Consider the following 15,230-nt stretch of genomic DNA (forward strand, 5'->3'; position numbering starts at 1 on the left):
TGGCGGAGCCAGGGGGTGGCCAGGGGTGGCCATGGCCACCCTTGGCTTAAGCTTGGCCACCCCTTTGGCCACCCCTCTCACAACTGCCGTTTCTGTCTCTCTCTCTCTCTTTTTTTTTTTTTTTTTTTACAAGAATTGCGTTTTTAAAACACAGAACCGTATCTTACGACCACAAAAAACGTGAGACTTTTCAGACGCGCACTCCAACTTCACCTCATCGCCAGGCGCAAGTCAAACGAGTGTGAAAATGTACAGGTGCCGAATAAGCTTCAGCAGTGATCGGAGCATAGTAAATATAGAGTCGATGTTCCTCAACTGGTGGGTTGCAAGACCGTTTTGAATGAGTCGCATATGTCCAGTCAAAGAAACAACAACGTAATACTCTTTTTTTCTGATTCTACTTTTATTTTGAAAGATCTGTGTGAAAGCCTGTGACACTTCTGTCAGATACGGAGAAAAGCGCGTTGTCCTGAATCAGTTGGCTATCTGCGGTAAGATGAGATGTTGCAAGGTCAACAAATGTCAGTAAAACTAACTTTTTACTGTCCTGTCAGACGTTGTACTGTACTTGCACATCACGCGCAAATGTGGCGTGCTGTAGCCGTAGTTCTGTCGTCAATTAACTCGTGAAATAATCAAAAAGGCGATAAAATCTGTGTCAAAACTGCATGCATGTATGTATTTGTTATATATGCGTCACATATGTCTAGACTAAAATATTCTGCCATGTTTAAGGCACAAACTGATAGGCTATGTGGTTTTTTAATGTACGAATAAATGTGAGCACTTTGCATTTGTACTAGAAGATAGGCGGTAATTTTGCGTTAATTTGTAAAGGACAAAATAAAATGCCTAATTTTTAAATCAATTAAAATAACTAATTTTACATTCTGCCATTTATGTGCATGTTGACTTCCGCCTTGTTCACATTCTTGCACATAGGGATTCAAAAGAGATGTTTCCCCCCCCCCCTTTTTAATTGGGTATGATAGAACGGTTTAGATTCTTTATTTTGACTACTAATATAGAAAGTTGAAGAGTTAATTGATTATATAAAATTCAATGAAGGGTAAATAATCTTTGAACTACAGTAGTTATCTGCATGTCTCATCCATGAAGGTGGAACAATGTTGGGGGTTTTGAGAACCAGAACCATGCTAACTGAGCAAGTTTACTATATGACTAAAGAACTTTATCTATAGTGTGTGTCCCCTTTATAAATATGCCTGGAGGTGGTAAGTAGCTAATAACAATAAAAAAAAAATCAAATTCACTCAGTATTCCATGATTCCTAATTCACTACTATCTCAATAACAATTGAATACAAATGAACTGTATTCAGTTGTGTAGGAATACATTATTATAGTCCAATACATTATTTAAACTAATTATTGTGTTAAAAAAAAATTAAGATTTATGTGCCACCCCAGACTGTTTGCTGGCCCCTGCCTGGCCACCCCTATGAAAAAATCCTGGCTCCGCCACTGCTTCTCAGAAATCTGGTTCCAGCGGTTGATAGCTTCCTTTTTAGCCTCATCCAGGTAGTGTAACCACTGTTCCTTTAACTATGAACTTGCGAACTATGCTTGCAACGGTGTCTCTAAGAACATTTAGTGCTTTCGCTATCTTTTGGTATCCTGCTCCTTGTTTGTGAAGGGCGATGAAATCTTCTCTTAACTTTTTGGGCCATTCTTTTGACTTAGGGTGTATTCACACCAGGAAAGTCCGATAGTTCACTTGCTTTGGTCCGGACCAAATACATTTTTATTTTATTTATTTTTTTGGTACAGTTCGCTTTCACACTGCTCTTTTTGCAAGTGAACCAAAATTTGTAAACAAAACCACACGTGTGCTAAGGTCGTCCATTCATTGGACAAGGATTCTCAAGTAGGGAAATCAGGAAGTGCAAAAAAGGCTTAACGTAAATTAACGCAGCATCATCCTTGTATTGTAACTATCGTTACATTATATGAACTGCAAATGTTTTTTTTTTGCATCTATGCGCGATTAGACTAAAGAGAACGCTCTGTGTGTGAATGATGCACACACTCATTCATTCATTCCATTCCAATGATGCACACACGACGCGCAGAAAGACGCGCAACAGATGTAATGTAGTAGGCTACAACAGATCACTTTCCCATAACGCAACTCCGACTACGGAAGCCTGTTAACTCAAAGGCGCAGTGCTTTCTTGCAATTGGGTCGGTTCATGTTCACACCATAAACGAACCGTACCAGAGTTCGTTTGGAACCGTACCGAGACCACCTCTTCAGCTGGGTCTCGGTTCGGTTGTTTGGTCCGCACCCGAGTGCGATTGCTGTATTCACACCTGCCCAAAAGGTCCGCACCAAGGGGGGAAACGAACTAGAGTTCGATTCAATCGAACCAAACAAGGCAGGTGTGAATACACCCTTAGACATTTTTCTAACATGCAGTCAAATACTCAACAAACCTGGCCAGTTCAGATGTTTCATGTGTTCTAGCTCAAGAACACCTGGAGCAAATAATGAAGCCATTGATAAGTTGCATCAGGTGTGCTTGAGACAACACCTGTTTTGCAGATTTGTTCTGTTGTGAGGGATTCTATTCAGGGGGTTGAATAATTTTGAGACTGCAGAAGTCATTAAAAGTTGCTTTTTCAGTTGAATTTGGGGAAATCACTTTTGAAGAAACATTTGTTGTGTTGAGCTATTTCAATTACTTTCGTTTGATTTGTTCCTTGCAAACAGCTGAAAGTCTGTACATTTTGCCAATAAACCTGATTTGCAATGGGGGTTGAATAATTTCGATTACAACTAGCCTATATGAAAAAAAGTATATTTTGCTCACCAAGGCTGCAAAAATCAAGTTTTAATTAAATGTCAACAGATACATTTATTGTTTCCAATCAATTCTCATCACATCTTTGGATGTGTGTGTATTTTAAGGGAGTTTATTTTGTAAGTGTCTACAGTGGCCTAAAAGTGTCCCATAGCTGAAGAAACACTAATATAGAGTATGTATAAATATATGTGCTGTGTTGATTAGACAGCCTGTGTGTATTAGTTCCCATTGGTTGGCAAGTCAAGTAGCAAGTCATTAATTCATTCAGTTTTGGAAGAAAATTCCCCTTGTCGCCTTGAGGCAGACGATGTTGTCTTTCCTCTTTCAGTCATACTGTAAGACAGACCTTGCTTTCTGTTCATTAATTCCATTTGTGCAGTCTTGCATAAGAGTGATAACACTCATAACTATAGGCCTCTGCAGACTGAGAACACTTCAGGGAAAAAAAAAAACTGTGAACAGAGATGAATGAAGGTTTTCAAGTAATTATTTTGTTTTATTCGGCTGTTTTAATCATAAGATTCAGTTGAATTGAAATATCACTCTGGCTCTGAATTTATATTACTCTGCAAAAAACCTTATGATGTAAATACAAAGTTCTGTCATTAAACTCTTGATGGCGCAGGCTGATAGGTCCTTAACGCAATCACATCATTCACCCCTTCACATCGGTCACAATCATTTTAATTTGTACTTTACCTTTGCAGTTTATATAAACCACACATCTCACATATTTCAACAGGGTATCGTGCCTTATTATTATTTATTATGAATTTCTTAAATAACCAAACTTCAACAACATAAGGGCAGATCCTTTGAGCGCTGCTGATGACACTGTGAAGTGACGCTCGACAGATCAAGTATTCCAATGGATAAAAAAAAAATTCATTCGATTCCTCCGTCCTCATTTTCTTTCCTTGCAGCCTTCCCTCGCGTCCTACAGGGGGTGGAGCTGAGACGCGAGGAAAGGAAGCATGCAAAGGAAACGAGGATGCACAAATAAGAATTGAGAAGCACCCTTGATCAGCATTTGCTGTAGCAGTTGCAGCGTGCTTTCAGAAACCCTCCACCTCCCCCAGCTCCACCTGTATAGATATACTACGGGTAATTCATGTATGCTATATTGTAGAGCAGCAGCATGTCTTACTTGCTCACAGCAGCGTGTATGTATTGAAGAAATCTGTTGTTTAATTATGCAGTCAAAAAAAAAAAATTATTATATCCATAATTTGAGGATTTTCATTATAATGGTTTCTCAGAGTTTAGTTTGTGCTATTGTTACTGCTGATGTTTATATGGTAACATCCCACATTGTAGGACTGTCTTATGCCCATTGCCTTTTGTTGCTAAGCAACGGAGCTTGGTCTGACACCAATGTGGCTGTCCTGAGCAGAGAAATTTGATGAAGATATGGCATGTTCAACACAGCCCAAACAGCTCAGGGGCTGAGAACGCAAAATTAAACATTGAGACTTTGAACTTAATGGAATATAAAGACCCTTTGTAATCACGGGGCCAGTTGTTTTTTTGTAGCAGCTTTATTTTAAAGTGTGTATTCCACTTACGGCTGATAGAATCGTTTCCATTCCCCAATTCCTCTCTGCCGTATCATGTCCTATATACTGTCAAGGTAATGTCCTAGATTCTTACGACACTCATTATTTAGACACTAAATTGGAGAGCAGAGATTAGAGGCCTTTATTCAGCTGCTGTCAGCACATATTTAAAACCTTTTATTTTTCTTAGGGAAAACCATTCAAGTCTGAGGTATTTCATATTCAACAATTTGTACGTGATGCATAAAAATGCTAGTGCAGAATCATTCCAGGAATCTAGGCATTTGATTTACTCGTTGCTACGGGCAACTGTCCTGCCCGTGTGTCCATGTGTGAGCTCTCGTTTTAATTAATCATCCATTAATCATGGAAATGCAGTCATTATATTCACTGGGTTTCAACATGCTTGTGTATTCCTGTGACATTTGAATGTAAATGAGACCATTAAGCATGTAGTATAACTAGATCTGTGGCTGACCGTCTCCCTTGCTTTCCTTCATTGCCACGGTTTAAGGCATCCATGTGCTCAATTATCAAATGTGTCAGTGAAAGCACTAGATCTTTATGAATAAGAAAATGATCACCTTTAAGAAAGTTAACTGCTGATGATTCTGCCCTGTCCAATCATGTACGTATGTTTTTATCTTGAGGAAATATTTCAGAATTAACATTGAATTAATACTGTTTTATGAATGTAGTTTATGAATATGCAAAAAAAAAAAAACATTAGAAAATGTTCAATTCTTATTAGGTTAGCACACAAAAACCTCCCTGTAACATTTTGAGGATGTTTGTTTATCCAAATAAAACCTTAAAATAACCATTCGAGAATGTTGTGTATAAGTTCTTATTAGGTTAACTCTCAAAAACCTCCCTAAAATGTTCCTAGAATGTTAGAAATTGGTTCCCAAAGAAATAACCAAACAGGAACCATATACATTTACCATACACTTTCACAGTTCACACTTAATTATAACGATGACGATCTAAAGGAAAAGGAATAGCAGAGAGTCCACACTGCAACTATAACGATAACGGCACAGAGAAACGATATCGTTGCGATCACTTTCAGAACTATGTTTTTTTTTCAGCTGATGAACGATAAAAAAATATTGGCAGCCAATCCGAATTCATCCAGCTCGAGCATTTAAAGCAACTGTCAGGATTATGTTTAGTTTTGTTGTCTTTTTGTCCCTAGTTTGTTCCCTTGGTTACTGATTACGTTCACCTGTCAATCATTATGTCTCCCTGTGTATTTAAGCCCTTAGTTTCCTGAGTTCATTGTCCGGTATCTTCTTTATTTCATGTGATTGTGTGTAAGTTTTTTCCTGCGATCTCCTGCTGTGTGTATATCTTTGTAGAGTAATAAAGAAGAGTTTGTTTAGATTCACCTTCGTCATGCGATTACTACAACCACCAGTACATGACAGCGACATGGTGTGGATGCTAATATAGTCATTGTTATAGTTAGTTCTTGGTGTGAACGGGCATTTAGTGGTAAGTGGAACGTTCTGTGTTTGCTGGGGGCTTCTAGATTTCACTGTTCAAACTGTTCAAAGCGCTTCTAAAAAAAAATTATAATATGCTAAACAATATATTTAAGTTTAAACATCAAAAGCTTAAGCATTGCATCACAGAAACCTTTACACCACTGCAAGATCAGTCTGGAGAAATGCCATGCAGCTTTTGTCTAGCGCAGACACAAATGCAGTTACAGTACGTCTCAGCATCTGTGGTAATCGCATTTTATGCATGCACAAATCGGATCAGTCTATCATGCAGACACATGCACCAACCCAGACGTCACATTATGTGCTGTTAAAAATGCCACTTTCATGCCAAACACACAATACTGGCTGCTTTTTTATTTCACATTGCAACCTGCTCTTGGCTAAACCTGAGAATCCAATTACCATCAACCTTATGGCCTTTTTTGCATTATTTGCTTTACTTCATTGTCATAACCTCTGCAAAGTTTTATGACCATAAACATGTCCTACTTCAATCTAATCTGAGTGAAGGCCTGGAGCATCAACAAAAAAATGGATCAATTATTCATTCAGCAGCCTGGTGAACGTATGCTACATCCCTCAAGTTACAGAGCGATTCTTTACTGTGGCCCAAGTTTTGTGTGTGTCAGCATTCCCACTTTCAGGGATTTCAGCACGACAAATGTGCTGCAACAGCTCAAGGAGATTATACATGCCAGCAAGTAACCCTTAGAGCTTTTCTGGCTTCGTTTGGCTACTTCTGTTGTTCCCATGCCCTGCAGCTCATCTAGGCTACAACATGTCATTTAGAGATGGCTGCAGTGCTGAGTGAGCATTGACTGTTAGTTTTCCTGCCTATTGAGTGCTGAGATAGATTTAGTGTCTTCTTAGGTTAATAATTGACTTACAGTTGAGAAAGCCATGATGGTGGTGTTGTCTTCCTGGCCTCAAACAGCTGGTGCTGCTGGGAGAGCCAGATGGCTCAGAGCAGAGCTGTCAGAACAGGACACAGGACACTGTCAGATTAAATGAGTTTCTGTCCTCCATAGTTACCTTTTTAGGCAAAGGAACATATAAGTAATCAGTTACTGAGTAGCAACTGATCTGTATGTGTAGCATATACCAATTCAGATGCAGCTTCTGAAAAAAGAAATCACGGCTGTTTTGGCCTAAAATTTTATGTGTAATAAATTCTATGTTGAATCAAATAAAACCTTTTTGTTTTTCTGAAGCTACTTTTTGACATGTCTATTTGATGCTTTTTCTCATTTAACACAATAATGACTTTACATGATCTTTTGGTGGGTAATTTTTCAGCCAAATTGTATGTGCAATTAATTTTTGATTAATTAATTATCAGCATTTCATGTAATAATTCGATTAAAAATTGTAATAGCTTGACAGCCCTTGTTGTTATTATTACACATTATTAGGACTAATGTAATATGTGTGTATATATATATATATACACTCATCTAAAGGATTATTAGGAACACCTGTACAATTTCTCATTAATGCAATTATCTAATCAACCAATCACATGGCAGTTGCTTCAATGCATTTAGGGGTGTGGTCCTGGTCAAGACAATCTCCTGAACTCCAAACTGAATGTCAGAATGGGAAAGAAAGGTGATTTAAGCAATTTTGAGCGTGGCATGGTTGTTGGTGCCAGACGGGCCGGTCTGAGTATTTCACAATCTGCTCAGTTACTGGGATTTTCACGCACAACCATTTCTAGTGTTTACAAAGAATGGTGTGAAAAGGGAAAAACATCCAGTATGCGGCAGTCCTGTGGGCGAAAATGCCTTGTTGATGCTAGAGGTCAGAGGAGAATGGGCCGACTGATTCAAGCTGATAGAAGAGCAACTTTGACTGAAATAACCACTCGTTACAACCGAGGTATGCAGCAAAGCATTTGTAAAGCCACAACACGCACAACCTTGAGGCGGATGGGCTACAACAGCAGAAGACCCCACCGGGTACCACTCATCTCCACTACAAATAGGAAAAAGAGGCTACAATTTGCAAGAGCTCACCAAAATTGGACAGTTGAAGACTGGAAAAATGTTGCCTGGTCTGATGAGTGTCGATTTCTGTTGAGACATTCAGATGGTAGAGTCAGAATTTGGCGTAAACAGAATGAGAACATGGATCCATCATGCCTTGTTACCACTGTGCAGGCTGGTGGTGGTGGTGTAATGGTGTGGGGGATGTTTTCTTGGCACACTTTAGGCCCCTTAGTGCTAATTGGGCATCGTTTAAATGCCACGACCTGAGCATTGTTTCTGACCATGTCCATCCCTTTATGGCCACCACGGAGGTGAATCAATCAAAGTTAACTTTAGCTGGAAGTAACATTATTCAAGAACCGCTATAACGCCAAAACAATCTGTTACCTTAAATTATATGTTTATCTCTGTAAAGCTGCTTTGAAACAATTCATTGTTAAAAGCGCTATATAAATGAAGATGACTTGACTTGACTTGACCATGTACCCATCCTCTGATGGCTACTTCCAGCAGGATAATGCACCATGTCACAAAGCTCGAATCATTTCAAATTGGTTTCTTGAACATGACAATGAGTTCACTGTACTAAAATGGCCCCCACAGTCACCAGATCTCAACCCAATAGAGCATCTTTGGGATGTGGTGGAACGGGAGCTTCGTGCCCTGGATGTGCATCCCACAAATCTCCATCAACTGCAAGATGCTGTCCTATCAATATGGGCCAACATTTCTAAAGAATGCTTTCAGCACCTTGTTGAATCAATGCCACGTAGAATTAAGGCAGTTCTGAAGGTGAAAGGGGGTCAAACACAGTATTAGTATGGTGTTCCTAATAATCATTTAGGTGAGTGTATATACATATTATTTAAATTTAGTTTTCTAATGGGCTACAGCAGGTCATAAAAATAACTTTTTAAAGAGTTTACTGCTGTCTGAGACTTTGGCTTACCTGTCACGATAAATATAAATTATCAAGGAGGCACTATTTTTAATACTCTATTCCTGCAGTTCTGATGTTTTTTCTGCCATAATAAATTTATATAAAATAAAATAATAAAACATCTTTGTCATTTTGAAAGCATAATAATCAATAATTCACACTGATATGGCTAACAATTGCTTAAGGTCCATCACTTCAGTGCTTGGTTTATTTAGATTTTTGCTTCAGAATTGCACTAGCAGGGCAGTGGATGTCCAAGTTCATTTTGCATATCTTTCGATCCAGCTCTACACTACAGGGCTTTGTATTGGATTCAAATGGGACCGGAAAGCTATTTAAAGCTCAGTGTGTGGCACAGTTCTCCTTACATGGGAATGAGCCCCACTTCTCCTAATGGAAAGGTGCCGAAACCTACCATCTATGTTCAACGGACGTATTTTTATATGAAAAACATATTTAGTGAATGGATTATTTATTGCATCAAAAAAGTAATTATTCTGTAATGGCTTAAAGGCATCTTTCCTGTGATATCCTGCGGTGTTAATCAATAAATCCACATTCACATTTCAGGCAGTTTGTTTTGAGCCTCTGATATTTGAAGCCTTGAACATTCAGCTTGTTTCTTAAAGGGGAAGTTCACTCATAAAGGAAAATGTTTTATTTTGTGTTTTAGAGCTCCCAGAGAACTGGACGGACACCAAGGAAACACTCCTGGAAGGGATGGTGTTCAATGTGAAGTATCTAGGCATGACTCTGGTCGGCCAACCTAAAGGAGAAGACATGGCAGCGGCTGCCATCAGGAGGATTGTAACCACGGTCAGTCATCAGAGGAAAAGCGGGTCAAGGGACGTGAGGATAGTGAGGAATGATCATGAGCCAAGTCGGCACAAGATCTTACTCAAATCCTGTTTATGCCTTTGGCAATTTGTAGTGGTATAAAATGTGTATGTTGTCACATAATAATAAGAATATATGATAAGTATTATTATAATATATTAACAATAATGAGCTACTTGAAGACGCTAGAAGAACTTTGTAAAGAATTGATTGATGCTTCTCATTAGTATCAAACTGATTAACAGATCAAAACAGAAAGCAAAAGCTTTTGTGATCAATAGTTTAGGGCCTCACAAAGACCTTTATACTTTTTGGTGATAAAATGTTGTACTGAACAAAAGAGTCAGCCTTTCAGTACAGTCTGTTTCCTATTTCCTATTAATGTATACACAATATAGTTCCTTGTTCTCTAGAAAGCAAATGAAAAAGAGATTTTTCTTCCTTATGACAGCACAATCGAATCAGAACAAGACAACTTTCTCTCCGAACTAATTGTCAAGACTGAATCCTTGAGATGAGTTTCATTTGTGTTTTAAATCAGTATTTACTGTCTCCTGGGAAGGGAGAAAGACCCTCCAGATATGCTTTGCCTGATTTCCTTTTGTCCTTGACAAGTCCCCTCTCTCTCTCTCTCTCTCTCTCTCTCTCTCTCTCTCTCTCTCTCTCTCTCTCTCTCTCTCTCTCTCTCTCTCTCTCTCTCTCTCTCTCTCTCTCTCTCTCTCTCTCTCTCTCTCTCTCTCTCTCTCTCTCCTGCATTTCAACCAGAATTTCCCCTCGTCCTCAGCCATGTTGGCCTTTTTTCTTTCTGCAAGCACACTGCATTGATGTACCCGTGTGTTCATGCCGGGATCACAGCAACACCACTTAAACAAGGCAGAAGATGAATTTTATATATTAAGCGTCATCTCTTTTTAGCTCTTGTACCCATGGAGTTGGATTTAATAGTCCACACAGATTTCGCTGACCTTTTCTGGTTATTGTTCATGGTCAGTGAGTTATGAGTGACATTTCAAAGTTGACTATGACAAAGATGTTTGACCAGGGTTCACACAAATTGTTTATCCTTGTCAACCACATGCAGGCTCGGGCCAGTGCAAAGAAGTTTCGGAAAGTGACCCTCACTGTCTCCCCCAAGGGAATCATCATGTCAGACACAGAGACCAATGACCTCATTGAGGACGTTTCCATTTACAGGTATAAAACCACACCAAAAACAAGGAAAAAATGAGCTACAAATTCGGGAGTTTAAGTTTTTTTTTTTTTTTTATGTTTCTGAAAAAAGATTTTTTGCTCACTAAGGCTGAATTTATTGGTAACAATTTACAGTAAGGTTTCATTTGTTAACATTCGTTAGTTAACACGAAATGACAATGAACAATACTTTTCATGTTAATCTCAACATTATAATAATTCTAACTAATTTGAATAAATGCTGTAAGAAGAACAGATTCTGCATGAACAAATTTGAGCTGATTGTAAAGTTTTACCTATTTATTTGCTCAGAAATACAGTAAAAACAGTAATATTGTGAAATATTATTACAATTTAAAAGAACTTTTCTATTGCAATATATTTTCAAATGTAATTTATTCGTATGATGACAAAGCTGAATTTTCAGCATCATTACTCCAGTCTTTAGAGTCACATGATCCTTCAGAAATCCTTCTAATATGCTGATTTGATGCTCAAGAAACATGTATTATTATTATTATTATTATTATCAATGTTGAAAATAATGTTGTCCTTAATGCCTTTATGGAAATATGATACCTTTTTCAGGATTTTTGGACGAATAGAAAGTTCAAAAGAACAGTATTTATTTGAAATATACATTTTTCTACGAATGTAGCCTAAAAGTTTTTGTCACTTTGATCAATTTAATTGCTAAAACAAAATATTTAAAAAATCTTGCTGACCCCAAACTCTTGACCAGTGTACTTACTTACCTGATCGAACCCTTTAACATGATTTACTGTATGATTTATGTATTATTTATCAAATCTGTAAACATTTTATAACAATTATATTTTAAAACATTTGCATTGTATTTATGATGTATTAAATCATATTTTTGTCAAACCCAGCTGATTCAAACCACATGAAGCTGACAAAGCATATCTTATTTTTAAAAGCCACTGAGTCAATTATTGCAAACTTCACTCCCTCCAAATCAGTTGTTTAAAGATTTTTAGTCAGTCAAGGTCTGTAGAACAACGTGAACAAAGCAGTGAGATCACTAACCAGTGAATCATTAACATTTGAGTGTGTCAAACAAATATTGATGCAAGAGGTGACATGCTTGTATGGTATTCATAAATTTGAGAGAGTATTATAGGCCTCTGTTAGAGGGAGGTGATTTGTTCAGTGGGCATGAGGGGTGCTTTAGACGAGCCTGTTCCCCTTTATCAGCTACAGCAGAGACACAGTCACAGGAATCACGCATCTCTTTAATCCTCTCCCGTAAAAAAAAAAAAAAAAAAAAAAAAAACTTATCCCACATTCTTCCTACTGTCTCATTCTTTTCTCTATCCCTCCTTTCTCTTTCGCATTTTCTCTAGTACATAAACCATGCACACTCTTTTACAATTTTTATAATCACTTTTTTCTTGTATTCCAGTAACATTAAAATGTTAAGTAAAGCGGCCTACATTTATTTGAGATGCAAAATTGCATACATGTTTTTAAAAAGTTATATTATCTTCTAAGCATTATTTATTGAGGTTTGCACTTAAAACAGGACAAACCAACATTAAAAAAATAATAATAATTGAGGGATAGTTCACCGAAAAATTTAAATTCTGTCATTTACTCACCCTCAAGTTGTTCCAAACCTGTATGAATTTCTTTCTTCAGCTGAACACAAAAGAAGATATTTTGAAGAATGAGTTGATGGACCCTGTTGACTTCCATAGTATGTTTTTCCATATATGGAAGTCAATGGGGTCCATCACTGTTTGGCCACTGACATTCTTCAAAATATCTTCTTTTGTGTTCAGCTGAAGAAAGAAACTCATACAGGTTTGGAACAACTTGAAGGTGAGTAAATTATGACAGAATTTTCATTTTTTCAGTGGGTTATAATGAACTTAATTCAAGATACTGAATATGCTAATGTAAAATGAAAAGGCCAATTAAAGCAAAATACATTTATTTGAAAAGCAAACTCGTATATCATTTGAATTAATCTCTTGATGTTTTTGTTTTTTATATCATCTTTGTCTTTTGTTCTAAACGGTATTTATTTTAGGTTTACACTTACAACAGGAAATACATATATTTTCCAAATATAGTCTTAATATAAATGTATTTTGTTTCAAGTGTATATACGTTTTAATGGTATTGAAAACCAAATTACTAATTAATTTTTTTTAGCAGCAGAGAATCAGGTCTGACACAAAACACTCTGTCCTTGTACCTGGAACTCCTCCATCCGTGGCACTGTCCTGCACCGCTCCCTTCAGAGATGCTCTGTGGGCTTCTGGCTATTTAGTGTGATGGCATATGGATTCCTGTGTAAGACAAGGAATTCTGTGAGCTCACGTAGTAGAGGACAAACTGCTCTCCATCGCACAGAGTTTCATCTTATTTTCTTATGTCTGTATTATTAGCCTGATCCAGGTAAAGCACACCTTAGAATAGAGAATACACCCTGGAGCGATGGGTCTTATACAGCAGAATGTAATCAGTGTAGACTTTGATCATACAGCCTCAGTTTGACTCTCAAAGGAGGCTGGAGAATAAACACAAGTACCAGGGGACCATAAAATCACAGTTCAGTCGGAATGCTATAATAAATGCTATTTCAACCCAGACCCTGAGGGGGTCTTGGACAACCATTTGGAGGGTGAAAAATGGGTATTCTCTGCCTTTTCACGAAGTGGTGGGGGTTTTAAAAGAAGGAAACATAGTGCTGATGATATGAATACTTTTCCTCATCTTTATTCACTCCTTTGATCCCCCCCCCCCCCCCCCCTCCCCACAGCTGAATATACAAATAATGATTAAAAAAACGCAGCCGTTCTATTTTTAGTGAAAAATAGGAGATGATGTTGTTTGTCTAGGCTCAGTAGGAGCTGTCAGCTTTATTACATCAGAAATTGTAAAGGTTTGAAGGGCATTCTGGGTCTTTATTTCATTTTTTGTTTCATTTCCGTCAATGCTCACTGCAATTTAGGATTTTTATGTGCCTTTTTATGCAAATAAATATCATTTTCACTACTGCCACTACTGACAGCTTGTCTCTTGAAAAGGAAAAATCTATATTTGTGTGCAAGACTTTATTTTCCTAAGCCACAAATCTTGCACAGTGATTTGTGTAATGAGATTCACTACACTCCTGCATTAAGTGTATGGGGGTTCATGAAAAGATTAAACCCCACTTTGGCTCCCCCCTCCCCCATTCTGGGAATGTCATATTCCACTGTAATGTGTTCGGCAAGAGAAGGGAGCCAGTAGGGCATCACTGAGGGAGCAATCTGTGCCACTGCCAATGCAAACAATGCCAAGGCTATAATAGGCTCTTATGCTAGTCAGGGCCACAAGGTCATGTTTGTTACCCTTGAGTTGCATATGTGGAGGCTCCTTTTTTTTTCTTCTTTTTTTTCTATTTACAATGTACGTGGCCTGACTGAGGCTCTATATGTGTTTGTTGAAATTTAACAAGCGTGTGTCTCTTCATTGCCTAAAGCAGAACGCATTCATGTTAAGGCCAAACTCACTTTGTGCATTGCCATTTTACTTTATCTCTGCTTTTCACTTGGCCTGGATTCAGTTTCTTTGTGTTGCGTTTTCCCATTCATTTACGGTACAGTAGGATCTGATAACAGATAGGTCTGCGGACACATTGACAATAAAAATAAATAAAATTGCTCAGTAAACAAAAAGTTAACATTGAGTGCCTTTCATTTTAGACATTTATTTTGTTTTTAGCTCCGCCAACCAAAAAAAGAAGATGAAAATACAAAGAAAATAGTTCAACAGCAAATCAAATGTTTCTAAATTGCGCATCTTCCAGCGGAACACAGGAGTGGTGTTACATTTCAAAATGATTCAGTGATTTTGATTTAATCGGTTGAGTGAATGATTCAGTGACTCACTAATAAAGACGTCACTTGTACTTGCATCACAATGCAGAAAGAGTAAATGAAAAATCCCTACCTGTAGAACTCACAGACAAGTAGAGTGATACAAACACTGTCGTTGAACTGTATACATATTAGAAAGGTTCATTTCAGCATAGCTGAGGTTGTTTATGATAACATTTTCTCCTCCTTTAATTCTGTTCAAAAGGAGCTACAAACAAGCTAAATTCGGGCCATTTACCATTTCCTTTCCTCTCAGCTTCACGCTCTTCAATAATGAAGTTGTGCAATGCACCACAGACTGGAATAAATGATAATTCACCACACCCCCCCATGTTCAGAGAGAGAAAGGGGAGGGAGAAAGGGAAAAGAGAGTCTTGGGCATTGCTATTTAGGTCGTGCATCAGAAGTAGTGCACTAACAATTGTAGATGAAGTGAGATCAGAGCTCTGTCTTCCCTAATGTATCTCATTATTTCACACAAGCTCTT

At 37.8% G+C, this 15,230-nt stretch overlaps 2 protein-coding genes across 4 annotated transcripts in view; one reads left to right on the plus strand and one right to left on the minus strand.

The window, feature by feature from the left end:
• si:dkey-71h2.2 (low density lipoprotein receptor adapter protein 1) overlaps positions 1-15,230 on the plus strand; it is a 37,433-nt gene that overhangs the window by 12,107 nt on the left and 10,096 nt on the right. For all 3 annotated transcript variants that reach the window (XM_056264481.1, XM_056264480.1, XM_056264482.1), the window contains exons 2-3: positions 9,496-9,638; positions 10,741-10,853. In XM_056264481.1, the coding sequence (XP_056120456.1) occupies positions 9,496-9,638; positions 10,741-10,853 (256 nt within the window). The remainder of the gene's footprint in view (positions 1-9,495; positions 9,639-10,740; positions 10,854-15,230) is intronic.
• Positions 13,049-15,230, minus strand: part of fndc4a (fibronectin type III domain containing 4a) — a 56,235-nt gene continuing 54,053 nt past the window's right edge. Inside the window, exon 6 of the mRNA XM_056264484.1 lies at positions 13,049-13,168. Coding sequence (XP_056120459.1) covers positions 13,142-13,168 — 27 coding nt within the window. The 3' untranslated portion in view covers positions 13,049-13,141. The remainder of the gene's footprint in view (positions 13,169-15,230) is intronic.

The sequence above is a fragment of the Rhinichthys klamathensis genome, unplaced genomic scaffold (assembly GCF_029890125.1).
Source record: "Rhinichthys klamathensis goyatoka isolate OS25496 unplaced genomic scaffold, OSU_Roscu_1.1 h1tg000221l_1, whole genome shotgun sequence".
Taxonomy (NCBI): Eukaryota; Metazoa; Chordata; class Actinopteri; order Cypriniformes; family Leuciscidae; genus Rhinichthys; species Rhinichthys klamathensis.